Source organism: Acipenser ruthenus, chromosome 4 (genome assembly GCF_902713425.1).
Source record: "Acipenser ruthenus chromosome 4, fAciRut3.2 maternal haplotype, whole genome shotgun sequence".
Lineage (NCBI taxonomy): Eukaryota > Metazoa > Chordata > Actinopteri > Acipenseriformes > Acipenseridae > Acipenser > Acipenser ruthenus.
In genome coordinates, this window is record NC_081192.1 from 67,000,963 (window position 1) to 67,026,149 (window position 25,187).

General features: G+C 37.0%; 1 protein-coding gene across 6 annotated transcripts; it reads left to right on the top strand.

Moving 5' to 3' along the window:
- The first annotated feature begins 2,259 nt into the window (after positions 1 to 2,259).
- On the top strand, positions 2,260 to 24,155 carry zgc:101569 (uncharacterized protein LOC449822 homolog). 6 transcript variants are annotated; one of them, XM_033998477.3, is made up of 6 exons: positions 2,260 to 2,624; positions 6,087 to 6,257; positions 9,514 to 9,611; positions 10,342 to 10,486; positions 21,170 to 21,319; positions 21,713 to 24,155. In XM_033998477.3, the coding sequence occupies exons 1-6, from the start codon at positions 2,483 to 2,485 to the stop codon at positions 21,934 to 21,936; spliced, it is 930 nt and encodes a 309-aa protein (XP_033854368.3). In that variant the 5' UTR covers positions 2,260 to 2,482; the 3' UTR covers positions 21,937 to 24,155. The 6 variants fall into 6 exon arrangements, with proteins under 6 accessions (XP_033854368.3, XP_033854370.3, XP_058878662.1 ...); XM_059022678.1 differs by having other exon boundaries at positions 2,304 to 2,328; XM_059022677.1 differs by lacking the exon at positions 2,260 to 2,624 and adding an exon at positions 3,428 to 3,651.
- Positions 24,156 to 25,187: the final 1,032 nt, after the last annotated feature.

Consider the following 25,187-nt stretch of genomic DNA (forward strand, 5'->3'; position numbering starts at 1 on the left):
AGGCCGTCCCTCAAAACTCTCAAACAAGAAGGAGGCTTGTGAGAGAAGCCACAGAGAGGCCAACAATCACTTTGAAGGAGCTACAGAGTTCAGTGGCTGAGAGTGGAGTAATGGTGCACCAGTCAACCATATCTAGAGCTCTGCATAACACTGGCCTGTATGGGAGGGTGGCAAGAAAGAAGCCGTTACTCAAAAAGTACCATCTGAAAGCATGTCTGGAGTTTGCCAGAAAGCATGAGAGTGACCCAGCTGCGATGTGGGAAAAGGTTTTGTGGTCAGATGAGACCAAGATAGAGCTTTTCGGCCAAAACTCAAAGCGCTATGTGTGGCGCAAACCTAACACTGCCCATGCCTCAAGACGCACCATCCCTACAGTGAAGTATGGTGGTGGCAGCATCATGCTGTGGGGATGCTTCTCATCAGCAGGGACTGGGCATCTTGTTAAAATTGAAGGAAGAATGGATGGAGCAAAATAAAGGGAAATATTGCAAGAGAACCTGCTTCAGTCCGCTAAAAAACTGAAGCTTGGGAGGAAATTCACCTTTCAGCAGGACAATGATCCCAAGCACAAGGCCAAAGCAACATTGGAGTGGCGCAAGAACAAAAAGGTGAATGTCCTACAGTGGCCCAGTCAAAGTCCTGATCTCAATCCCATTGAGAATCTGTGGCACTATTTGAAAGTTGAGGTCCACAAGCGTTGTCCAACCAACCTGAACAACCTGGAGCAAATCTGCCAAGAAGAATGGACCAAAATCACTCCGACACTGTGTGCAAAGCTGGTACATATTTACCCCAAAAGACTTAAAGCTGTTATTGCAGCGAAAGGTGGCTCTACCAAATATTAATGTGTGGGGGTTGAATACTTATGCAAGCAAGATATTTCAGTTTTTTATTTTTCTTAAAAATATTTCCCAACATAAAACCAATGTCACCTTACAATAATTGATTTTGAGTTTCAGTGTTTTAAAATAAAATATCAAACAGAACGAAATTTCAATGTACCATTTGTAATTCAGTAATATGAGAGAATTGGTCAGGGGTCTGAATACTTTTGCAAGGCACTGTATGTTCTAATCCAAGGTTATCAGTGTAGCATGACCAGGTCCTGTTGTAGGTGAGCACCCAGGGGCTGGAAAGTACGAGGAGGATTTCAGAGAATACAATGGAGATTGAAATGGCCAAGTCATTTTTTTAAGAGTAGTGACTGGTACATTAAAAAATGGATGGGGTATTTCAGCCCGTATTGTGCATTGTTTAACTTAGACCTTTTTGTATCATTTGTTCAAAGCACAATTGTTTTCTTTATACACATTTTGTAACATCCCCCCTTTTTTAGGATATCTTGAAACAAAACTCCCTCTCTACAGCAGTTACAGCATAGTGTAATAGTTCTTAATACTTATCATTTAAGGTTTAACTTAAGTGTTATATTACAGTACATGACTGAGTGATACATGCAGAAGGGTACACAGCTTTCGATATTTTCAGCTTCTTTGTTTATGATGAATTGGTTATATTTTATCAGTTATTTTTTAAGGCTTATTTTGTATTCATAAATGTATTGTGTACCGGCTGCGCATATGATTACCTGCACTTTTTCGTTGAGAATTTCACCCCTGAGCTAGACATACGGCAGAGAATGCTTTTGGTATACTAGCTGCACGCGGGAGGGTATTCCAGAGAAGGATCAATCTCCATCCTGACCACACTGTCCAGATTGTCAAGGCCACTTGCATTCTGCATAACTATATTATGCAGACCTCACAGAACGACATTGACCATGGAGTGTATGTCGAGAGAAGTGCAGAAAACTCTGTGGAAGTAACAGGGCATCACAAGAGGCATCTCGTGAAGTTCTCTGTGAATTCCAATAGTGCAGAAGGACAGTTCTCTGAGTATAAGTAAAGATCTCCCAGGGTCAATAATAGAATAAAATATATAATATAATATAAGAAAAAAAAAGAAGAAAAACGTCATCATAATTATTATTTTGATTATTTTAATCATACACATTTCAGGAGTACTCATTTAGCATTTACTTATTTTGATGTTAGACTATTGTAAGTGTACTTTTCTTTTGCACTTTTATCAACAGAATTTAAATAAATTTAACAGTGAATGCTTATATGTGATCTGGTTTAGTTCTGCCCAACAAAGAACATGAGAAAAACAACAACAACAACAACAAAACAGTACTACAGGCTCCGTCTTGTGAAGTCTGCATTCTGAAAAGGACCTAATAACTGCGGAACCTTTGTTACTGGTGGGAATTATTTTTGAGTAGCATTGCCACACACTTGCAAAACAGAAAGTGACTGACCTCAAAAAGTACGTTGTTTGTTAATCAGAATTGCTTTACTTTATAAGGAAAACAACATTAGATAAGATCGTTATTATAAAACATTAATGCATTTTTAATCTCGAGCTTTTGACCAATACTATTTATTTCCATAAATACATTTAGGAAAAAAAAAAAATCTTAATGCTGCTGTTAAGTCGCATACCGTGTACCAAGACATTAGAAAGTATTGGTAGACATCCAGGCTTGTTTAAGTGTGTTTTCGGAAGGAAATCATGTGAGTCTTCAGTTTCTGCTTTCAGTACATCGACCCAAAAAAGAGAAGGTACAGTATGTTTTTTTTTTTTTTTTTTTAACTTTTAGTTCCGTTACAACACTAGAGGGCAGCAAATACCAAGAAAATCATTCACTTACAGGCCAAGGCAAAAGTAAGCATGAAAGCATAAAAGTTCAACAAGTTGCACAAACAATTGAATTACATGTAAAGTATATGCAACGATCCGAGTTGTTACGTAGAAGTTAACGCATATTTTAAATTATATATATATATATATATTTATATATATATATATATATTTAAATATATATATATATATATATATATATATATAGATATATATATATATATATATATATATATAGATATATATATATATAGATAGATATATTTAAATATATATATATATATATATATATATATATATATTTAAATATATATATATATATATATATATATATATATATATATATATATATATATTTAAATATAGTTTATAGAAATTCTACTTGCCAGTGAAAACAAAAAGAATACATTATGGGAACAAATCAGCTTAACAATTTAAAATGTAACAAAAAAGAGCACAGCAACAGCTTAACGTCGTCTTATAAAAGTTTACCAAATGTGCACACCACGTTTTCATTTGAAAGCTTTCTCTAATGCGATAAACATCCCTCCTGTCATCGTACCTTCTTGTTGTAGCCCAGTATCTAGTATCACATTTAGCCTTTTACATTTGATATTTAAAAAGGGATAGTCCCAATTAGTGTGTGTGATGTGGTGGTGGTGCCAGTCCTAGTCAGGGTGTATTTAAAGGCAAGGATCATTACATCTTCTGATAGATCTTATTGCTGCATAATAAATCAAGAAGGAAAGGTTAACCACGTGTATCTATGTGAATAGTGCATTGAGACTCAACCAAAGGCAAGTCATTTTCACAGATGAATCCAGAGACATTAAACTTTATAAAAGTAGACCACTTACTAGCATTCTGTAGAAGACCTTGATATGATACCGACCCTGGTCCATTACATGCTCAAACATCTTCAGGCATCAAAAAACTGTTGCAGTGATTGTAAGCAGTGTTTATTTTGTCTTTTTTGCCCAACCTAAGAAATATAACATGTTGTTTATTAACAGTGTATATTCTGGCATGGATCTATTGAGTTTCAATGATATGCTGAATTTGTAAAACGTATTATAGTTAAAGATACAATTATAAAGGCATATTGGCAGTGTGAGTCATATTAATTAATTTACTTAGCTACAGGAATTAATGCAGTATGTACAACAAATACATACATTTAATAAATAGTAAGTAGCTTCAAATTGAATTTGTTTTACTGTCCCATTTTTCATATTATTACAATTGTGTTTTAGGTGCTTTGACTTAAGTTCAAAAGCTGCTGGCCATAAATATATGTTCTATGTTACAGGCAAAATCAACCAAAGTTTTTGTTATATTCAACAGTGGCATTTAGGGAACACCTGCTTTGTTTCCATTTGTATTGCTGGCAATGCAGAACAGGTATTCACTAGATTGTGATGGTACTTTGAACAGCTTCTGAACTCAAGTGAAAGCAATTTAGCACAGAGTAAAAAAATGAAATGTCAACGATTGCAGACACCATAAAAAAGGTTAGTGGATGTTAAAACAAAACCTATGAAAAATGTATTTGAAGCTTATTGCTCTTTAACTGTGATCTGCTCTATTGGTTTTGTCAAAGGTCTTTGCTTACTGAGTGGCAAGCAGGGCAGGAAGGCTGTAAATAAATTTGTTTAGTTAAAAATCTTAAAAAAAAAAAAAAAAAACATAAACATGCTCAATTCAAGTACACACAAAGTTTTTTCCACAAATAAGGACTGCTGGGTTAACGGCTATCATCATCAGTGAAATCACCACAGCATGTTCAGGGAGTATTCTGTTTATATAGTACATTGTTCTCCATATATTGTATGTTTAAACCTAAATTAAACAACTGCATTCTGAGAATGACTGTCCTTGGATCAAGTACCTTATCTGCTTAACAACAAGGCATTGGATTTGAATGAATGAATGATAGATTCCAAAATAAGGTCTTGTTAAAATAAATAAAACAATCACTCAGCAGCATTGCATATGAAAATGTTATTCAATGCTAAAATGTTCTACTTTGTGGTGATATGATGATGTGGCCTGTGACCTTGTGTTAAATATAATACAACTTCAGGAAAGGGAAAAGGCATCTGGCATGAACAGGCCCATATTGTAATTTATTACAATTCCTCTAGTTCACTTTTGGTTGCTGTTTCTTAATAAATGGGGAAAAAGTCAACCATGATAGAAGTGGTTCAAGTGAACTTGCTTCAGTTTGCTGTGCAGCTCTCTCATGCAATTGTAAATTTACTGATGTTACTTCAATTATAGGCAATACAGCTGGTTCATATTTAACTTGAATGTGTGCTGTAATATATATATATATATATATATATATATATATATATATATATATATATATATATATATATATGCTGTGGTTTGCATATAGACCCCTTCTGAGAATGCATGATTGTGCTATTTTGCACTGCTTAGAGCACTGTAAAATGTGGTTTGCAATGAATGGGGCAGTCATGTTCTTTGATTTTAGGACAAAGCAAGGTTTACTTTCTACTGAGCAAATATCCCTCTTTGTATAAACAAGTATGTCCTTGCTGAAAACTTCTCAGACCTTGTAATTCGTACATTGTAATTGGTGTTTAGTAAAACACTTACAGTGCAGAATATAAAGCACTATGTTGCATCTCTTTAGGTCCATCTTTACAAATATCTTCATCAAATAATAATAACAAAGATGTCTCCAAGTGGCTTATCGGTTAAAAGCACAGCCGTGTGGTGTGCAGGGTGAGTCACAGTCAGGAGAGCGCATGTTCGCATCCTGGCTGTTTGAAGTTGCCGGTCTTTGTTGGGGATTCCAGAGGGAGCGTTGCATTGTCTATGGTTCTTCCACGGGGTAGGGAGGCAAAAGCATCAGGGACTGGTAGATCACAACATTAGCTCTTGAGTTCCTGGGTAAAAAGAGTGAAAAGAAGCAATTGGCTTGTTCAAGAGACTGGAGGACACCCACTGATCTTCAATTCTCCTGAGTTATTGAGGGAATTGCTGTGATGAGGGAGGGTGGACATTCTAAATAGGAGAGAGACTCATGGGTAAAATAATTCTGCAGTCTAAATTAAAAGAAGATAAAGAAGAATATGTACAGTGCAGTGTCAAGTAATCAGACTGGTTAGCTGAATAGCTCATTTTTTGGGTAATTTAGCAACTCCCTGAAGGGCGCATTGGTAGATCAAAAACATTTATGGAACTATACATTTTATCACAAAAATAAAATCTTTTGTATTCGCAGTATTTCAGCAGTTCTCCATTTCTCCATTTGTTGAAAAAGTCAATTAGACTGATGTGGCTAAAAAGTGAAATGTCTTTCCTGCAGGTAAAACAGATCATTCTAAGCTGTGTAACTTATGTCTTTGCAGCTGCAAAACAGAATGTGGTGGCAGAGACCCATGGGTCTATTATGGCCATTGGTATTAACCGTCCGGAGGCGAGGAATGCAGTAAATCAGGAGACAGCCCAGCAGCTGCTTGAGACGTTCACTTCCTTTGAAAAGGACCCTTCGTTGACAGCCGCTGTATTTCATGGAATAGGTTGGTGATTCTTATGAAACCAGCAAATTGTTCAAACATTATCCTGCCGCATATTCACATAATTTGGTTACTGGTTTAACCCCTTTAACTCCAGATGTAAAAATGAAGGCACATGTTACCAGATTTTGAAATTTAATTGCTATTTTTACCCCTGAAATTGCTATAAAATACAATTAGAAAGAAAACAAAAACATAAATCATATAAAATAGGGCTGCTCCGAATAAGCAACTAAAGAGTTGATTGCAAATTAATTTCTTTTACAATTTAATGGTTCAGAATGTATTTATTTTTAAAATAAAATCAACCAATAGAAGATCTGCATTTTCAGTCCAATCATAAGTGAGCAGAGGCAGGACATAAACAGTTGAAGGTCATTAGTAGGTTTAACCAATGAGAGAGTAGGTAGAACCAATGCCCCGTGTTATGCAGGTGTCCAGTCATGGGTGAGCAGAGGCAGGACATAACTGGGAGTTTAACCAGTGGGAAATGAAAAGATATGCCCTGGTTTTGCAGCTGTAAAATAAAAAACTAAAAAATAAATGTCATCAGATAACGCAGACATCGTAGTCCATTTGGTTACGAATCAATTTTCAAGAAGAACTTTCAGGAAAAATTGAGGTATACACCACAAAGACAACGGAAGGGAAGGGATATACTTGCCACTTCCAAAATTCAAAGTATGAAAGGTATCCGTGGCTTACCGGTAGCTGTCAATTAAAAAACATATAATGCTGGAACTTTTTTGTTCAGTACAGAAAAGGCGATATGGAACAGCACTGGCTACAGCAATCTAGGCTGTCTAACAAAGTCAGCACAAAAACACGAGCATTCCCAAAATCACTTGCGAGCCACAGTTGCACTCAAACCTTTTGGACACTCAGATTGATGGTCAACCGGATGAGCAGAAGTGTAAGGATACAATGCATCACAATGAGCAAGTGAGAAAAAATCGTGAGGTTCTTAAGTGCTTGATTGATTCTGTTGTTTACCTTGGCAAGCAAGAACTGGCATTTAGAGGGCACGATAAAGACACCAATTTCTCAAATATAGGTAATTATGTGGAATTGCTTTCTCTGATTTCTGACTACGACAGCATGTTAAGCATTCACTTGTCAATAGCCACAGTATTCTCGGGTACCTCTAACAAGATTCAGAACGGTTTAATCCCTTCAGTGCCTCAGGTTCTGCTAGATGCAGAAGTGCAGGAAGCCAAATACGTAGCTGTAATGGTAGATTAAACAACCGATGTTGGAAACGCAACTCAGCTGTTTTGTGTTTTCAGGTACTAGTATGTGACTGACAGTGGCCAGAAAGAACGGTTCTGTGAAAATGTTTTGCATTTACTAAAATAAAAAAAAATAATAAAAATGCTTTTAAAAAGACCAAATTCCCACTGGGCTTATTGGTTTTTTAGTATTACTATGCCAGACAGCTGCTATAAGATCATTACCTTTATTAAAAATGTGCACAGATTAATCTACTGATTAAGTAACTAATGCCCATAATTTAACCAATCTAATTTTTTTAATCGAGTGACTAATATAAAAACATTTCCAGTAGCCCTTTTAAGCACATGTGTGCCAGTAAAACAAGACACACATTTGATATATACTGTTTATTTTTTTATGAACAACACATCATACAAAAAAAAATAAAAAATTGTAAATAGCAATGAACAATAAAATAAAGAGTTTATTATTTGTAAACAGTATAATACATACAAAACACAAGATTTCTTAAGAATAAAAATAAAGTTTTTATAAACAGGCAAACATACATATGCAAGATTTGTGGCAGAAAATGAATGCCTTGAAAGCATCCAGAGATGAAGTGCAGAGTGTAGTAATCTTTTACCATATACTCTGGTGCAAAATCAAAGGATGGTTTTGGCTCCAGGTTCTAATCATCATGTTTTTCACAAAATAAAACCTTCTTTCAAAGTTACTGTTTTCAGCACGATCACGCATCAAACTCTAATTTACTTCCAGTGTCTGAATCAGTCTTGTTTGGTACATAACACTCCATAGAATAGACAGCAAAACTTGACATAGGAAGGTATGGCATGGTACTGCAAGTGCTCTATCTTTTGACATACTGGAGCTTAAGTGGTTAAGAGTATTATTTCCTAGAAGACAAAGTATAGACAACTGAGGAATGCATTCTTTCTCCATCCAATTTTGAAGCTGAAATATAATCTTAATATTCTTGATTGTTGAAACTTTATACTGATTTATGCTATTTTGATATGAATCTTCTTTTGTACATTGTACCGTTTCTATTTTGCTTAGTAAAATTCACAAAAGATATGTGTTGAGTGATTTACTGCTTGATTGTTAATCTGGACAATTTTGAACTCGTAAGGAAGAAATGTATAATCACAGAGTGCAAATAAAACCATTACATATATTAACTAAATTGGATTCTTAAATTGGACATAAAACCTCAATTCCTCCTACATACCTTTCTAGAAAACTTGCTTGTAACAGGATAGTATCAGGAATGAGACTCAGAGTCAGGAATAGCTACAGTTTAAGTTCTGTTGTGCACTTTTAATACACAAAACACCGGAACAAACAGAGCCCGGTGGCCAAAACATTAAACAAAATAATATTAAATACACCCTGTCAGGCTGGGCAGTCGCTTCACTGATCGATAGCACAGGTTCCACTCACCTACACACAAACCTTAAACAAAGCATTTTCTCCTCCTTAAATACCATGTGGCTCCAGCCACATTCTCACATGTTTTCTGGCAGGGAGGATTTTAACCCGCTCCTTGCCATCCCTGTATTCACACACAAATATACAATTTACATTTAGGGCTTTCACCCTACCACATTGCTATAATAATAATAATAATAATAATAATAATAATAATAATAATAATAATAACAACAACAGTTGGTCTGGGTATTCTTAGTGCACAGACAAAAATGCAACTCTCATAATAGTCATGGATGAGAATTACCCCTGAGCATTACTGTTTGTTTATTTATTTATTTATTTATGTATTTAACATGCCAAGCATGTCACATGTACATGTAAAATGTCAACTCCTCTGTAGTTTTCAGCTGGAATTGTTCTTGTCCTTGTCCATTTTGTGTTATGCAATCGCACTTTATTGATATCTCATTATAATCAATAAATAATTTGCCCAACTTCTTAAGAACCAATTCAAAATTGCTTCTCTGCTGTTAAGATAACTTTTACTTTTTGGTTTTCAGAGGAATACTTTTCATTTTGTGGTCTCTTACAGGAGGTAATTTCTGCTCTGGTTATGATTTGAAAGAGCTGGCCCATCAACGAACCTCCATTAAATTGGAGCAAGATGTCACAAAGGGTCCTGGTCCAATGGTATGAACTTGAAACTTAAACAACTGCCTTATCAACAGGAATTAGCTGTCATCAGCCAGCCTGATTGGCATAAAGGATTTTGTTAAAGAAAAGTAGATGTCCACTCAGTACTAGTTCTATGTGATAGTTCAACACAATTTAAGAAAATGCTAAATCAGCAACAACTTTTCATCTATAGTGTAGTCTTTGAAATATCTGCATATTACACATTTTATATAAAAAAATAAAATAGCACTCTTGTTTATATATGTGATTGTTGGCTTAATACTTAACTATCAGCCACTGCTATTAAACCTGCTATTCATACAACACATACAAATAGACCATCCTCTGTGTCTGCTGGCTCAACAGAATAGTCAACGAAGTTCCTTGTGCTGCTTTGTTGTTATGCTATTTTAAACAGCTCTGCTCTTTTGTGCAGTAGTTTGTTTGAAGAAAGAGAGGGGTAAACTCTATAAATTCATTGGAATTACAGTTTAACACATCCAATGAAAAGTTCATTCAAGCCCTCTGAGGCTGCTTGCCACACTGCTTTGGTTTTTGGAAACTGGTCCTGAACCAGGCTGATTTTATTAAATGCTTTTATTATGCAGTTTGCCATAGATGATAAAAAAGAGAAAGCAAGAGATATCACTCATGTCTTCAGTGCAGGAAGCACACTTTGTATTGTTTTTGCAATATGAGTTTGGATGAATTGGCAGCGTCCTGAAGTCTGTGTTTCCCGTGGCAGGGTCCATCTCGAATGCAGTTCTCCAAGCCAGTTATCGCAGCAGTTAGTGGATATGCTGTTGCCGGAGGCCTTGAACTCTCTCTGTTGGCTGACCTGAGAGTGATGGAGCAGAGTGCAATTATAGGGGTCTTCTGCAGGCGATTTGGTATGTTTCATAAACACTTTCTTCAGTCCATAGTTGTATTATCCTCTGCAGGGGATGAAATCCCATAGATGGGGATATAGTGAAGGTGGTCATACCTATATCCAATTTTGGTGAAGTTTGATGTTAACATTATTTGGCATATTCTTTTAGTATATTAGATGATAGGGATATTGGGGGTCTGTCTGTCCGTACATGTGTCCATCTGTATGTGTCACTGTCTATCTCCATCTAATTTTCAACTGTCCTCTGCTCCTGGTTTCTCTGCATGCGCTTAAAGAGTAAGTAGCGGGATTCCGAAAAATATAGCGTTACACATCCCCACGTTTTGAGACAACAGTTTAAATAACGTACCTCTAGTTTTTCTTTCCATTGTTAACCTATAACTTTAAAGGACTTTCAAAGCTATTTTTAAAATGACCACTGCAGTGCATTGGGTTTGAGATCTGTCCTCTAAATCACTGCAGGAAGAGCGAAAAAAAATCAATAAAAATAAATAAATAAATTATATATATATATATATATATATATATATATATATATACACACACACACACACACACACACACACACACACACACACTCCATGGATCGTTATTGCTCTGTTGCCTATTTGACAATGTGGGCAATAATACTTACACTATCAGTGCACTAGAGCGGACATTTTGAAAAGAGCTTTGAAGCAGACTTTATAGTTGTAAGTGTAAAAAGTTGTCAGGATGTTAACAATGAAAAGAAAAATGACAGGTACATTATTTAAACAGTTGGAGCAACACGTGGGGACGTGCAACGTTATATATTTCGGAACCCCGCTAACTTATTCTTAAAGCATTCTGTGTTCCTTTTTATTTGCTTTCCCACACTGTCTGGTTGCTGACAGTGTCTATTACAACACAAAGGTCTTTCTCTGAGTGTTTTATTACACCCATTTCGTAAGGGGTCAGCCAACATTATCATAAATTACAGCAACCGTACATGGCATGCTCTTTTTGAAGACCCCGACCAAAAGTGTGCATAAAAATGCTAACATCAGAAACAGGCCATAGGTTTTCAAATTGTAATTACTGACCATAATGAAAGCGAAAATAGACACTGTTGACGAGTTTATTGTAGCCTTATACACAAATATTTAAGAATTGCAGAATTTGAGCACTGATTCAAAATGTGATAATATGGCTTGCAAGAAGATCATAAACTTAATTGGATCATGGATTGCCAACGCAGTAAAAACATATTTATTTTTCTGTGTGCCTAGAAGAAAAAAAAACAAACCTAGGGCTGCGTTCAAAGGTATGAAGGTTTGTTCGCAAGCCAGGAATTTTGGGATAAAAAATAAATTAGCAAGAGCTGTATATGAAGATCCCAACTGGGGGTTACAGTAACATCTGATCTGTGTTTGGAATGTGAAACTGTTCAACAACTGAGATTTTTAAATCGCAATTTAGAACTTGTATGAACTGGAAATATTTTTTTGAAACGCTGTTTTCTTTTTTATTTTGTAAACAAGTTAGCAATAACAAGACACATTACAAGAAATGTTATATATTTTATTTATTAAGCTGATAATCATGATTAGCGCGATCATTTACAGCCTATAATCGAAAACAGAACATTGCATTATCGACCAACACTACTGTATATGTATGAGTGTAGCAAGCAGACCCCATGTGACAACAAAGAGGCAGTGAGTTGACACTTAGTGTTTCTTTAAGTTATGCTCTGTTAAAACCCATAATATTAACTATGATGAGACCACTCGTCGTTGTCACATTAGCAGAGACAGTAAAATGACTAGACCTCTCAAAGGGAATGAAAAGGTTAAAGATTGTGATTTTTATATAGTATATAATCTTTAAGCTTTATTTTTAGAAGCTTTTATATTTGTGCCAAGCCGTATGGAAAGTTACATAGATTTTGGGGTGGGGGAGAATACTGCCAGCATCTGGTAAACATTATGCAAATAAATGTACTGTAGCTTGAGGTGAGAAGTTTATGGGTGGAGTCTTGATAACTGCGGAGAACAAGAAATAAGGTGACGTGCAGATATGCTTCTCTACTTTCTGAAACATGAAACTCTAGCTGTCACAAAAAATATGAAGGCCATGTGTGTGATATATGCAGTACATTCACACAGGGTGAAGTCCACTCAGAACTTAACAGCTATTTTTCACTCAACTCATATAACTCTTCCATAACCGACATGAACATATTTTAATTCATTACTTGTTAGCAGACTGCCATTGGATTTTCATGGGAGCCACGGTCTCCCATGTGCACTACAGTACAGTTTTAAGACTAGTCTAAACAACATCACAACAAGGTGTGTGGGTTATCTGCTGACAGACAGGAGAGAGACAAGGAAGTTGACATTGACACGCCACTCAAGCATGCAAGATTCATTTCTAAAAAAAAAAAAAACACAGCTAAAAAAACAAAAGCTAGCCAAAACAGTGGCTGAGCAATGCTCCCACTATAAGGGAGGTCCCGTTCCAGGCAGCTTCTCCCTGACACACACTTGAATAGACTGGTTGGGATTAAATTCCCCTAAACTAATCCCTATTCATGAATACTAAGAATCACGGTTAGACACACGGTGATCGCATATTTGGTTCACTCACCCTGGATATACACACAGCCGTGAGGGTTCACAGCCGATCCATTCACTTTGACCTGCAACTTGCTAAGAACAAAAGAACTGGCTTTTTAAAGCATGTGACCAGGGTTAATTGATCATCAATAATAATAATCAACCTTGCCATATCTAACACAAACTTAAATATGAACAAAAATTATTCATAAAACTAAAAAGAAACAAAACACACACTATTTACATTGCCTCAAACATCATTTCTGCAGACACACTGTACCTCCTTGGATTGTGACAGGGTTAAACCAGCCAGGTACTAGAACTCCAGGGAACACGAAAAGCTCAGTGAAGACATGTTCCCCAGTATTGTGAACACTGTTGGAGATGCTGTCCATCTCCCCCATAACCAATTCAGTCTTCAACAGCCTGCCAAGACTACTGCAGTACAGTTTGTCAGCCAATCACTGATGTCATTATTTTCCACCCTTTGTGCATTTCTGAAAGGAAATAGGCCCATTAAATGAGCTGGAGGGCTTAAACAAAAAAAAAAAAAAAGGATGCCCTGGCAGCTCCAAAAATGATTACTGCCACGTTAAATTATGGCAGTTGGCCAGAACTTAACTGTTAACCGCAGCGCCACTAGAAATTGGTGGGTGGAAATATTCAATTGAAATTCAAAGAAAGAAAGTGGCCTAATTAATAACATAAATACTGTGCAGTGTGTAAGGTGCTTGCCAACCCTGTGGATTCCAGAGGAAGTATTCTGAGTCTGCAGTGTTGACTCACAAATTAAGGTTTGAATCTCCCTATAAAAGTGTTGGTTGTGGCAGGAGTAGCAAATGAAAGGTCTCTGCTCTAGAAAAAGCACAATACATTATAACATCGCTTTTAAAAATCATATTTTTTGATTGGCTGGTTCAAGTTCTGAGCCATGGTGTTTTACCATGGGGTAACAACTTAAGAATATTAGAAAGTTTACAAACGAGAGGAGGCCATTCAGCCCAGGTGTATAACCTCAAAAGATTAATGAGCTTCTGAGATATTCTTTATGTTTTTCATATTATTTTATCATCCAAACACTAATGGAAGACATATAAGATAGTGTTATACTGGTTGTCTTTTCAAAACTGTTGGGCAGAAGCAAGATCATCTTTGAAGCTCCAGGGCATACCCTCAAACCTAATTGTCAATTGTATTTGAGTAACAGGCACAAGACCTGAAATTGAAAGACGCTTGTGTTGGATCCTAACAGTGTGGAGACTGGAGAAAATATATAATGAAGAAGAATCCGCCAGCTTTCTGTCTTTATCCAAGAACCAGGTTAGATCCAACCAATGTGAGAGTAAAAATATCTGGTATACTTGCAGGCCATTTGGAAAAAAAAAGTCTGTAACATAGTGTCAAAAATGAGTTTTATAAACGCTGTTTTGTACACATTGTATAGAGAAGCGCAATGTTGTTATAACAGAGGACTGTATTTTGTAGACATTAATTTTAGAGTGCTTAAAAAAACTAAAAACAAAACAATAACAGTTAATATAAATAAAAATGATAATTAATTGTGCTGTAACATTGAAGTATAAAAGCAATAATACCCTCCACATCAAGCATTACCAGGCATTATGGACTGTCCCCATTACACAAACGGTCCATTATGCCTGTTAATTCCCACTGAGTCAGGTCTTATTGCTTACATATCCTTCACTTATACTGTATTCTGTAAAATATACAGCCACGGGCACACCAAAGTTCGAGACTGATTGACAGGGTCTGTTGGGTTTTGGAATTTTCATAATGCAGTGTTCTAATTTTGGTTTGAACGTTATGTTTATACACCTTGTATTTTTGTGAGCAATGGGTGGATGAAAAAATGGTCTGAAACAGGAATTTAACCAATTTGCAGGCACCCCCTTTTGCTCAAAGCAGACAATGGAGATTTAAGACCTTTTCCAGTTTCAGACAATTTGTATGACAGCGAATTTCATATTCCGAACTGCTTTTAAACGTATACATATCTGAAGTTATTCGTATCTCAAATTTTGGCTTTAGAATAGGAGCTCCTGCGCAATTTAAGTAGCTGCTCTATAATTTAGAACATTGTAACCTTGTAAGACCATGTTGTAAATGGCAGCAGTTTGGACTTCCACTGTTATCGCCTTTTTATTTATTTAGTTTGTTTCTCTGCTTAATTATAGTTTAATATGTGTGTTGCAGAACTAGCTAGTAAGTACACATATATTTATTTTGACCTGTTTAATTATTATTATAATTAAAATACACACTTTTAACCCCCCTTTTATGTTCAGAATTTAGGTACGTCTGTTATGTTTCGGGTCATGGTCACCCGGTGCAATTTCAAACAAACTGAAACAGCCTTGAATTGATAGAATTTATTTTTTCTTTGCATAGCCTTTTCTCTTTTATATTAAATATTAGAGCTCAATGTTAACTCTCATTATAATAAACTCAGATATATTTAATTGATTCATAATGTTATGAGCATTTTATTACACAGAAACCAAAATTGCACCTTTTTACATTTGGAGAAGGGAATAAATGAAGCTTGAGCATAGTGCAGAATTTCAAGTATGTTAAAAAAATAAATAAAAAGACCTTTTCATGAAGTACTAATTATACTGTAACTATGGTACATAACATTTCCTTATGAATGTCCCAATAAATGTGGACATATACAAAAATAGCAAATATTTAGCAAATATGTGCGCAGCCACTTATGCTCTGCAAAAATGACAGCATTGGCTGTCATTTTGAAACTAAAACAAAAGCGCAAAGAAATTAAAAATCTCCAGCAGCCCAAGTGAGGAGAATGACCAAGCCCCTCAAGGCTATGAAATAAAAAAATAATGTATAAGGCTTTGTCTGACCTGCCTGACACTTGCAGCATCTGCAACCTCCACCACTGGGGCCTCAAGTTCAGCATCTGCTTCCCTCAAACCCTGTAATCTTTCCTCTGTAAGTTCAACATCCATTACGGAGAGCTATGTTATGTAAAACACAAGAAGCCAGGATGATATTGCTAACCTTTCTCAGCAGTGTATTGTAGTGTTCCCCCAGAGAAATCCAAACATTGGAATCACATTATGAGGATTCCAAATGTTCGCTCAATTATAGTACGAGCACATTTAAAGGAACAGTGTCATTAGCCACCGCTTCAGTGGATACCCGTTGTCCTCTATCAACCAGCCCTCAGACTCATCCTGCTGAAACACAGCTGCCGCCTGCAAATTAGCAAAGGTAAAGTCATGAGCAGAGCCAGGGTGGTTTGCATACACATTTGTGATGTAGTTGTTGGCATCACACACTTGCATGTTGACAGAATAGGTCCCCTTACGATTTATGTAGAGGTGCCTATTCTGTGTTGGTGCGTGTAGCTGCACATGTGTGCAGTCGATAGCTCCCAGGACACCAGGAAACCCATACCTCCCAAGAAAACTCTGCTTTGTATTTTGTTGCAGCTCGTGAGAGACAGGGAAATGGATGAATTCTCCTGCCTGCTTTACTAAAGCTGCAGGTACATCTCGCACTGCACATGATACAGCCGACTGGAGTATACTGTAATGGCCTTTTATTATGCGTTTTTCATGTATGAAAAAAAATACGCAAACATTTTTGGCATGAAATCAAATTACACTAACAATACATACTTTGTATATTGCAACAGGTCACCAACATTTCTGGAGCAAAATAGGTTTTGGTGTGTGATTCGTCAAATATTTTGGTCGCAAATATTTATGGCTTTACAGTAACCCACTACACTTTGGAACAAGCCAGTGGCATAAAATGTTAGTGCAGCAGGTACCCTTACTGCTACAGACAAACAGTGTGCTCTCCACATGTCTCCTTCCAGTCAGCCTGAAGCAGTTGGCAGATGTCGGCGATTGTTTGTCTGTTGAGGCAAAATTGCTGCATACATTGTGTGTTAGACAGGCTCAGAAAAGACAGATGACTTCTAAATACGTGTGGACGTCTCCTCCTCCTCCTCTGTCTTTGTCTGACCACGTAGAAATCCAGTGCACACTCCATATTTCTTATTTCTCTTTTTTCTCTCTTCTTTACCTGCTTCCCTGGTAGTTTCAGCAGTATTTATACTCGACCATGTAATTTGCGCACAGTTTAGACCTGGTTTTCACATATTAATTGAAACACAAATGCTAACACATGGTTTGCTAAATCACCACATTTGTATGTAAATGAGGACACTCCCCTAAAGTTCAGCCCATGTCCAACTCTAATGTTGACTTGCTGCATGGGCACTAAAACACAGTTGCTATATCACATAGGTGGGCAAAGATTTTGGCGCACTAACTGTCTGCAAAAGTGTTTTGTGATTGCCTTAGGGGTCTACGCCTATCCTTACATCACCCGTTTAATCTGTTCAAAGAACAGATACAAAACGTAAATCAGTCCATCTGGCTTTGAGAACAGGAGAGTTACCACCACAACTAACTAAATTCTGCCCAGAGAAATCATGTCTCTATGGCAGCCTCACTACACATTGAAAGAAAAGTTCATATAATATCATTATAAATGACTTGAGTAATAAAACAAGTATGAAGCTGTAAAATGAAAGATACAATCAGTCTTTTACACGGGCCAGTCGGATACCTTTTCTCTTCTTGTAGCTAAAAAATTATTTTACATTTTGATCGAAATTTTAAAGCAACATCACCCCCCTCAGATCCTTATTAAGCAATAGAACCCTATGGCTCAGAGAGATTTAATGGCACGAGGTAGGTCTTACCAGCTATTAGAAAATGGATATGTTTTAAAAAAAAAAAAAAAATTCTGTTTGTTTTTTTCTGTGATTTTATGCAGAACTAGTTTTTGTTGCTAATGAATACATGAGTAACGTGGTTTGTTCAGAATTCCATCTGTGGTCTGGTAGCCTTCACTCAGGCTTCATTATCCCAGTGGTGGACTATGTCACATCGTAGGTATTTCCAATAGCCTAAATGATACCTCAATACTAAAAAAAATAAATAAATTCATGCATGGAGCTGTTCTTCAGTTCAGGTACCTCTACAGAAAAGCAAACATGGTTTCTGAACTGTTTGTAAAACATGTAAAAGAATAAAAGTACAGCTAACTTTTTATTTTTTTTAATTAGGATTTGAGTGCAGGTTTGTGTATTTGTGTTTCAGTATTTAAGTTACCGTTCGGTCCTAAAATGTATTGACAAAAAAAAAAAAAAAAATAGTTGTCTGTGTTAATGCTGACTGTGCTGTTTGTTCAGTAACTTGTATTTATATTTACAGTGCCATGAAAAAGTATTTGCCTCCTGTCTGATTTTCTGCATTTTTGCACATTTTTCACATTGTATTTGGTCAGATATTTTTGTGGGTTGTAGTAGTATATAGAGGGAGTGTGAGAGAAAAAATGACACCAAAGTGGTGCTTCTTTCATTTGTTTGGTGTGCGGTAATCAAACATGCAATCTTCAGGTGTGAAAAAGTTATCCACCCCCCCCACCCCCCCCCCCCAGTTAACTCAACCCAATTAAAGGGATAATTAGGGTCAGCTGTTTGAGTAAGAACATAAGAACATAAAAAAGTTTACAAACGAGAGGAGGCCATTCAGCCCATCTTGCTCGTTTGGTTGTTAGTAGCTTATTGATCCCAGAATCTCATCAAGCAGCTTCTTGAAGGATCCCAGGGTGTCCGCTTCAACAACATTACTGGGGAGTTGGTTCCAGACCCTCACAATTCTCTGTGTAAAAAAGTGCCTCCTATTTTCTGTTCTGAATGCCCCTTTATCTAATCTCCATTTGTGACCCCTGGGCCTGGTTTCTTTTTTCAGGTCAAAGAAGTCCCCTTTTAGGTATAGACAATGTCGACCCAGTACTTTGGTTAACAACCAGGCCTGATTTGGGCCAGTCCTGCCCAATATAAAACTTTGGCCCTTACCATCAGAGTGAAGTTGTCAGCACACAGGTTCAAGAGGCACATCATGCCACAAACAAACCTCCGGAAAAAGTTGTTGATGCCTGTCAGTCTGGAAAGGGTTCCAAGAGCAAGGCGTAAAATCGTCCGGGAAGTCACAAAGAACTCTAGAACAACATCCAGGGATCTACAGGCCTCTCTCACCTCAGCTAAGGTCAGTGTTTATGACTCCACCATCAGAAAGACACTGGGCAAAAATGGGATTCGTGGCAGAGTAGCAAGGCGGAAACCATTGCTCACTAAGAAGAATATGAATGCTCGTCTCGTTTGCCAAAAAGCACCTGGATGATCTTCAAGAATTCTGGAACAATGTTCTATGGACAGATGAGTCAAAAGTGGAACATTTTGGCCGACATGGGCCCCGTTATGCTGACGAAAACCAAACACTGCATTCCACAGTAAGAACCTCATACCAGCGGTCAAGCATAGTGGTGGTAGTGTCATGGTTTGGGGATGCTTTGCTGCATCAGGACCTGGACGCCTTGCCATCATTGAAGGAACCATGAATTCTGCTCTGTATCAGAGAATTCTACAGGAAAATGTCAGGCCATCCGTCCGTGAGCTGAAGCTGAAGAGCAGCTGGGTCATGCAGCAAGACAATGATCCGAAACACACAAGCAAGTCTACATCAGAATGGTTGAAGAACAAGAAATTTAAAGTTTTGGAATGGCCTAGTCAAAGTCCAGACATAAAAACTGAAATAGCTTGGTTGGATAAGTGTCCACCCCACTTAGCAATCCTAAATTAGCTCAGGTGTAACCAATTGCCTTCAAAATCACACACCAAGTTAAGTGGCCTCCATCTGTGTTAAATTGTAGTGATTCACATGATTTCAGTATAAATTCAGTAGTTCCTGTAGGTCCTGTAGGATTATTAAGAAGTGGAAGGTGTATGGCACCACCAAGACCTTGCCTAGATCAGGCCATCCCTCCAAACAAGATGACCGAGCAAGAAGGAAACTGATCAGAAAGGCTACCAAGAGGCCAATGGCAAGAGTTACAGGCTTTTATGGCCAAGTGTGCATGTGACAACAGTATCCCAAGCACTCCAGAAATCTGGTCTGTATGGTAGGGTGGCAAGAAGGAAGCCATTACTCAAGAAAGCCCACCTTGAATCCCGTTTGAAGTATGCAAAAAAAACACTCGGGAGATTCTGTAGCCATGTGGCAAAAAGTTTTGTGGTCTGACGAAACTAAAATGGAACTTTTTGGCCTAAATGCAAAGCGTTATGTTTGGCGCAAACCCAACACAGCGCTTCACCCAAAGAACACCATCCCTACTGTGAAGCATGGTGGTGGCAGCATCATGTTTGGATAGAAGGAAAAATGAATGGAGCAAAGTACAGAGAAGTCCATGAGGAAAACCTGCTACCCTCTGCAAGAAAGCTGTAACTGGGACAGAAGTTCACCTTTTAGCATGACAACGACCCAAAGTACACAGCCAAAGCTACACTGGAGTGGCTAAGGAACAAAAAGGTAAATGTCCTTGAGTGGCCCAGTCAGAGCCCCGACCAAAATCCAATTGAAAATTTGTGGCATGACTTGAAGATTGCTGTCCATCAACGCTCCCCAAGGAACTTGATAGAGCTTGATGTAGAAAGAAAGGAACAAGTGCATGTAATGTAGATACGAGATTACATTACTTTTACTCTGCTGTAATTAGGATTGCTTCATTCGTAAACTTGAGTCCCAATTTTTCCCATGTATTGTGACAAACAGTAGCTGGCCTAGGACAAGTGTGCTTTCTCTACCATAATAAAGCATATTTTTCAAATGGCACATTAAACAGCAATAGAAAGTTGTAGTTACAGTACACATTGCTTAATATACAAATCACATGACAATAAGACTATAAAAGCATTAACGTTAATTTGGGATCAGAAACAGTTATACTGTGATAATTCCCAAATCATACTCATTAGAATATATTTAATTTTGATCATTAAGCTACAATTAGCTATGGCTTCTAGATTTTTTTTTTATCACATCCCAGATACCTTGGTCCAGAATATTCAATGCCATAGGGACACTTACTCAAAGCTGAGCGGCCACCACAGGACCGTCTCAGAGATAACTATAACGACTATGTGTTTAAGTGCAAGTAACAGCTACAACATACCTTGTAAATGTTCTTTTACCTAGGTGTTCCTCTTATTGACGGAGGCACGGTGAGGTTACCTCATCTCATAGGTCTGTCCAGGGCTTTAGACCTCATTCTGACAGGACGCCCTGTCAGTGCACAGGAAGCTCTTGCATTTGGAATTGCCAATAGAGTGGTCCCTGATGGACAAGGTATGGATGTAGTGATCACCTCTAAAGATTGCCCAATAATTCCTGTAGATATTTTAAACAAAGAAAATGACCAAAATAGTGTAGGTCAGCAAAAAATACCAAAATGTGATACTATTTTTTGTTTTTGAAGTGCTGAATAGAGTTTATGTTTCATAATGCAAGGCAGATGTAGCACATAAGTGTACAGAACCCCTGCTATGGGTTTCAGTTTCACAATTTTTAAGCAATATTATCTTACCACCAGGGTTTCTTGAATATTTTCTGTAGTCTTTGTTAGGCACCACTGAGCAGAAGTTATTTCAATGGTTTAATATGTTGTTCAATATTTCATAAATGATTTTGTTAGCAATTCTCTTTCTTGCATTTATTGTGGTTTTCCTGTACTCCATACAGCTTTCCAGCATGCCATGGAACTGGCTGAACAGATCTCTACTTTCCCACAGCAGTGCCTGCGAGCTGACCGATTGTCAGCTTACCACAGCACCTTTGATGCCTCATCTTTCTCTGAGGCCATGCAGTTTGAATTTGACCACAGCAAGCATGTGATTCTAAAGGAGGCTGTCCCTGGTGCTAACAAATTCAGCTCTGGGACAGGGAGAGGGGGGGCGTTTTCTTAATATAAATTTATTGGATTTTATAAAGAAGTTCATTTATTACTTGCATATCAAATTTAAAGTACAGTTTGTAATAAACCATTTGTCAGAAAAAAAAGAATATGGAATGAGCGTTGTGTGCATTCTCCTATTGAAAACTAGTGCTAGACCTAAGAATATTTTAAAGTTGTTTATTTGTAAATATTATATATGCTAAAACCAGAATGCTTGATAAGATCCTCAGTGTGGCTTAAACAATTCCCTTTTTATGAATGTTTCACTGGCTAAAAACATTCTAAAGCGATGAAAGGTCTTTGTTTCTGTTTAGTAGTTGTAGCAAGTGAATGATTTATATTGCAGTACTTTTCAAAGTAATACAACATTCACTACTTTAAGATATCCAACAGTCTGAAACCATGTAGCAGTTGTTAAGTAGTACATCAAGAGCCATTCAGTACTATGCAAGGACAGTACTGCAGTTTAACTAGTAATTAATTAGTTTGGGCTTTCCTTTTTTTGTTGCTGAAATGTTGCACACAACTCGCACACAACTCTGTTAAATCTAGTGCAGTCGTTGTTAATGCTGTGTCTGTGAGACCACCAAATTGTGCCTGCAACGGTGGCTAACACCATTTAAAAAATATGAATCTGAATGTAATTTTATTTTACATTTTGGAATAAGTAGTTTAAATGTCAAGGGAGAAATACACAAATGTGCCCTTTGGCAAAAAAAACAAAAAACTTTGAGCACCGCTGGATCAGACGATGTGACACAAGATAGATATATATATATATATATTAGGGCTGTCAAGCGATTAAAAAAAAAAAATAATAATCGTGATTTATCTCACGATTTAAAAAAATTACTCTTCAGCGACTTGTCAGTATTGAGGCTCGCAACAGCTGTATTAATTCTGTTCACAGTGTACAGGTGGTCATTGGGATCAAAACTCAAGTGCCTGCATATTTGGAAAGATATACAAGTGGCAATAATCTAAAACTTAATTTAGTGTTGGATATTATTTCTCCACAGTCGATTTGCGCTTTATTTGTTGAACGAAGACTGAAACTTCAGCTTCATCAATATTAACGTTGTACAAAGTACATGCCAGTTCTGTAGACTTCCTCTATTGCCGAATCTGTCCGATTGTGGCAAGCATGCAGATGCAGCTTTCTTGAGGCCATATGTGTAATTTTGAAAGCGGCTGTTCAATTCGCAAAGTTGACAGTCTAAAATATGATTCCACATTGCTCTCACATCTTCATTAGAGTGATCTCTGGTTCACTTTCCCCAAAGATGAAGTAACAAACAAATCATCCAGTTGATTTGGTAATTTTCTCTTCCGACATTTATTTTCACATGTTGCCACTGCTGAGGTAGATGTAAATGAATAACTTGCAGATATCTGTCCGTTGTCTTTAAAAACAAAATTAAATAGACTCATTTGTTTTGCCATGTTGACCGCCGCATTACTACTAATTAGTCTGCAAGTTTGCATAAAAAACTTCACATTTAAAATAAAGTTGGAATACGTCTGGGACTTTCAAAAGATCCCGTCAGCTGCCTCACAAGCTGTCAATCAAATGCGGCTTGCACATGATTCGTTGTATGAGAGGAAGATCCCACCCAAAAATAGCATCACAATAACTACTTTGCTTTGATTGGCTGAAGCCTGCGAAATTTTTAAATAGCATTTTTGTCCTAAGCTTGAGCTCTCGTTTTATTCCCTCTGTGGGTGGGACTGAGTGTGTCATCCCAGGAAGGGCCCTATCGGCAGCTCTGGTATAGAGAGCTCAGCGATACCTACCCAGTGGGCAGGCATATCCCATACACAATGTTCATTGGTGGTCGTCTTTGAATTTAAAGGGAACCACATAATATAATTAATTTCGAATGCAACTAACAACCAATAATCTCGGCTGATAAAATGACATTTTGTGCAGCCTGTCAAATGCTGCGTGGGCGGTCTTAACGGGATACAGTTCAGTTACAAAACACCAACATCGGCAATTTTTTTTTTTTTTAACAGTCAGTTTTCTTCACAAAAAACCCCACCAGGTGCAACGCCTAATTGATAGCTTTCATCAGTTGACAACTCATGCCTTTTTTTTAGATAATGACACAAACTGTTTTGTTCCAGTTAATGATAAATGTATTTGCCCTGTAGTAAACTATATACATTTGTTTAAATGTAAAGAATGACTAAATGTACAGTATTAAAACACTGCTTTTTAATTCACCATTAGCTTGCTTTCTTTTTTCTCACACTTGTAATGTGCTGTCAGAGGGAAACGTGTACCCCAGTTTATATCACGAATTATGCCTGCACAGCAATCACGATATAAAGTGGGTTCATCTTTGTGTATGTGTGTGTATATATATATATATGTATATAGACTGGGAGATTGTATAATTTTACTTGTACTATATGTTTTGGACAGTCAGTGTAATATGCCTAATTTTACTGTGTGCGTGGCGACAGTATTTATGTACAGTACTCACATAATATCTAAGTGTTTTTTTGAAGTGTGTTTTTAAATGAACACCTGCATGTAGTTTATTTCATTCATGTAACACTTAAATACAATGTCTATTAGTATAACAACCTTGGGAGCAAAATATGAATAACCTCTAAATAATGATGACAAAATGAAGATGGCAGCTTCTTCAGAACCAGCTGAGCTCTTTTTAAGCTCTCCACATATGGTTTGCTGGATTGGATAAATTGTTTCCAGATGCACCAGCTTACTGTAACAATTTTCTGCTACAAAAATTGAGAAAAGGTATGCTTCAGTTCAAATTAATTTTATAATGCAGCTGCCAGAATAAATTTGGATCTTTACCTCTGTCATTCTATCATGTTAAATATTTTTACGGTGAAGGTATTCAAAACTACAGTATATGTGAATGCAAGTACATGTTTTACACAATTGATAATAGTTGATTCTAGTTGCAAAACAGTTCAAGCGTGTTTTAAAGACTTCATTTGTTTTTCATTTGTTTTAACCACATTTTACGTTTTAACCCTTATCTCTATTTTTAAAGGCTTGCCGCTATTGTAGACGTGACAACCCCTTCATCTTATCCCATCACCCGACCTTGGTTGGCCTCTGATGGGCTCCTTTTAGCCCTAAAGGCGTGATACTGGAACACACCTACCCTATGTCGCAACACTTATTGAATTTATTCACACAATAAATGGTAATATTGTAATTATTTCCGGAAGTTTCATTATTGGAAATGTGAGTTTACTCTAATAATTTTCATTATGATA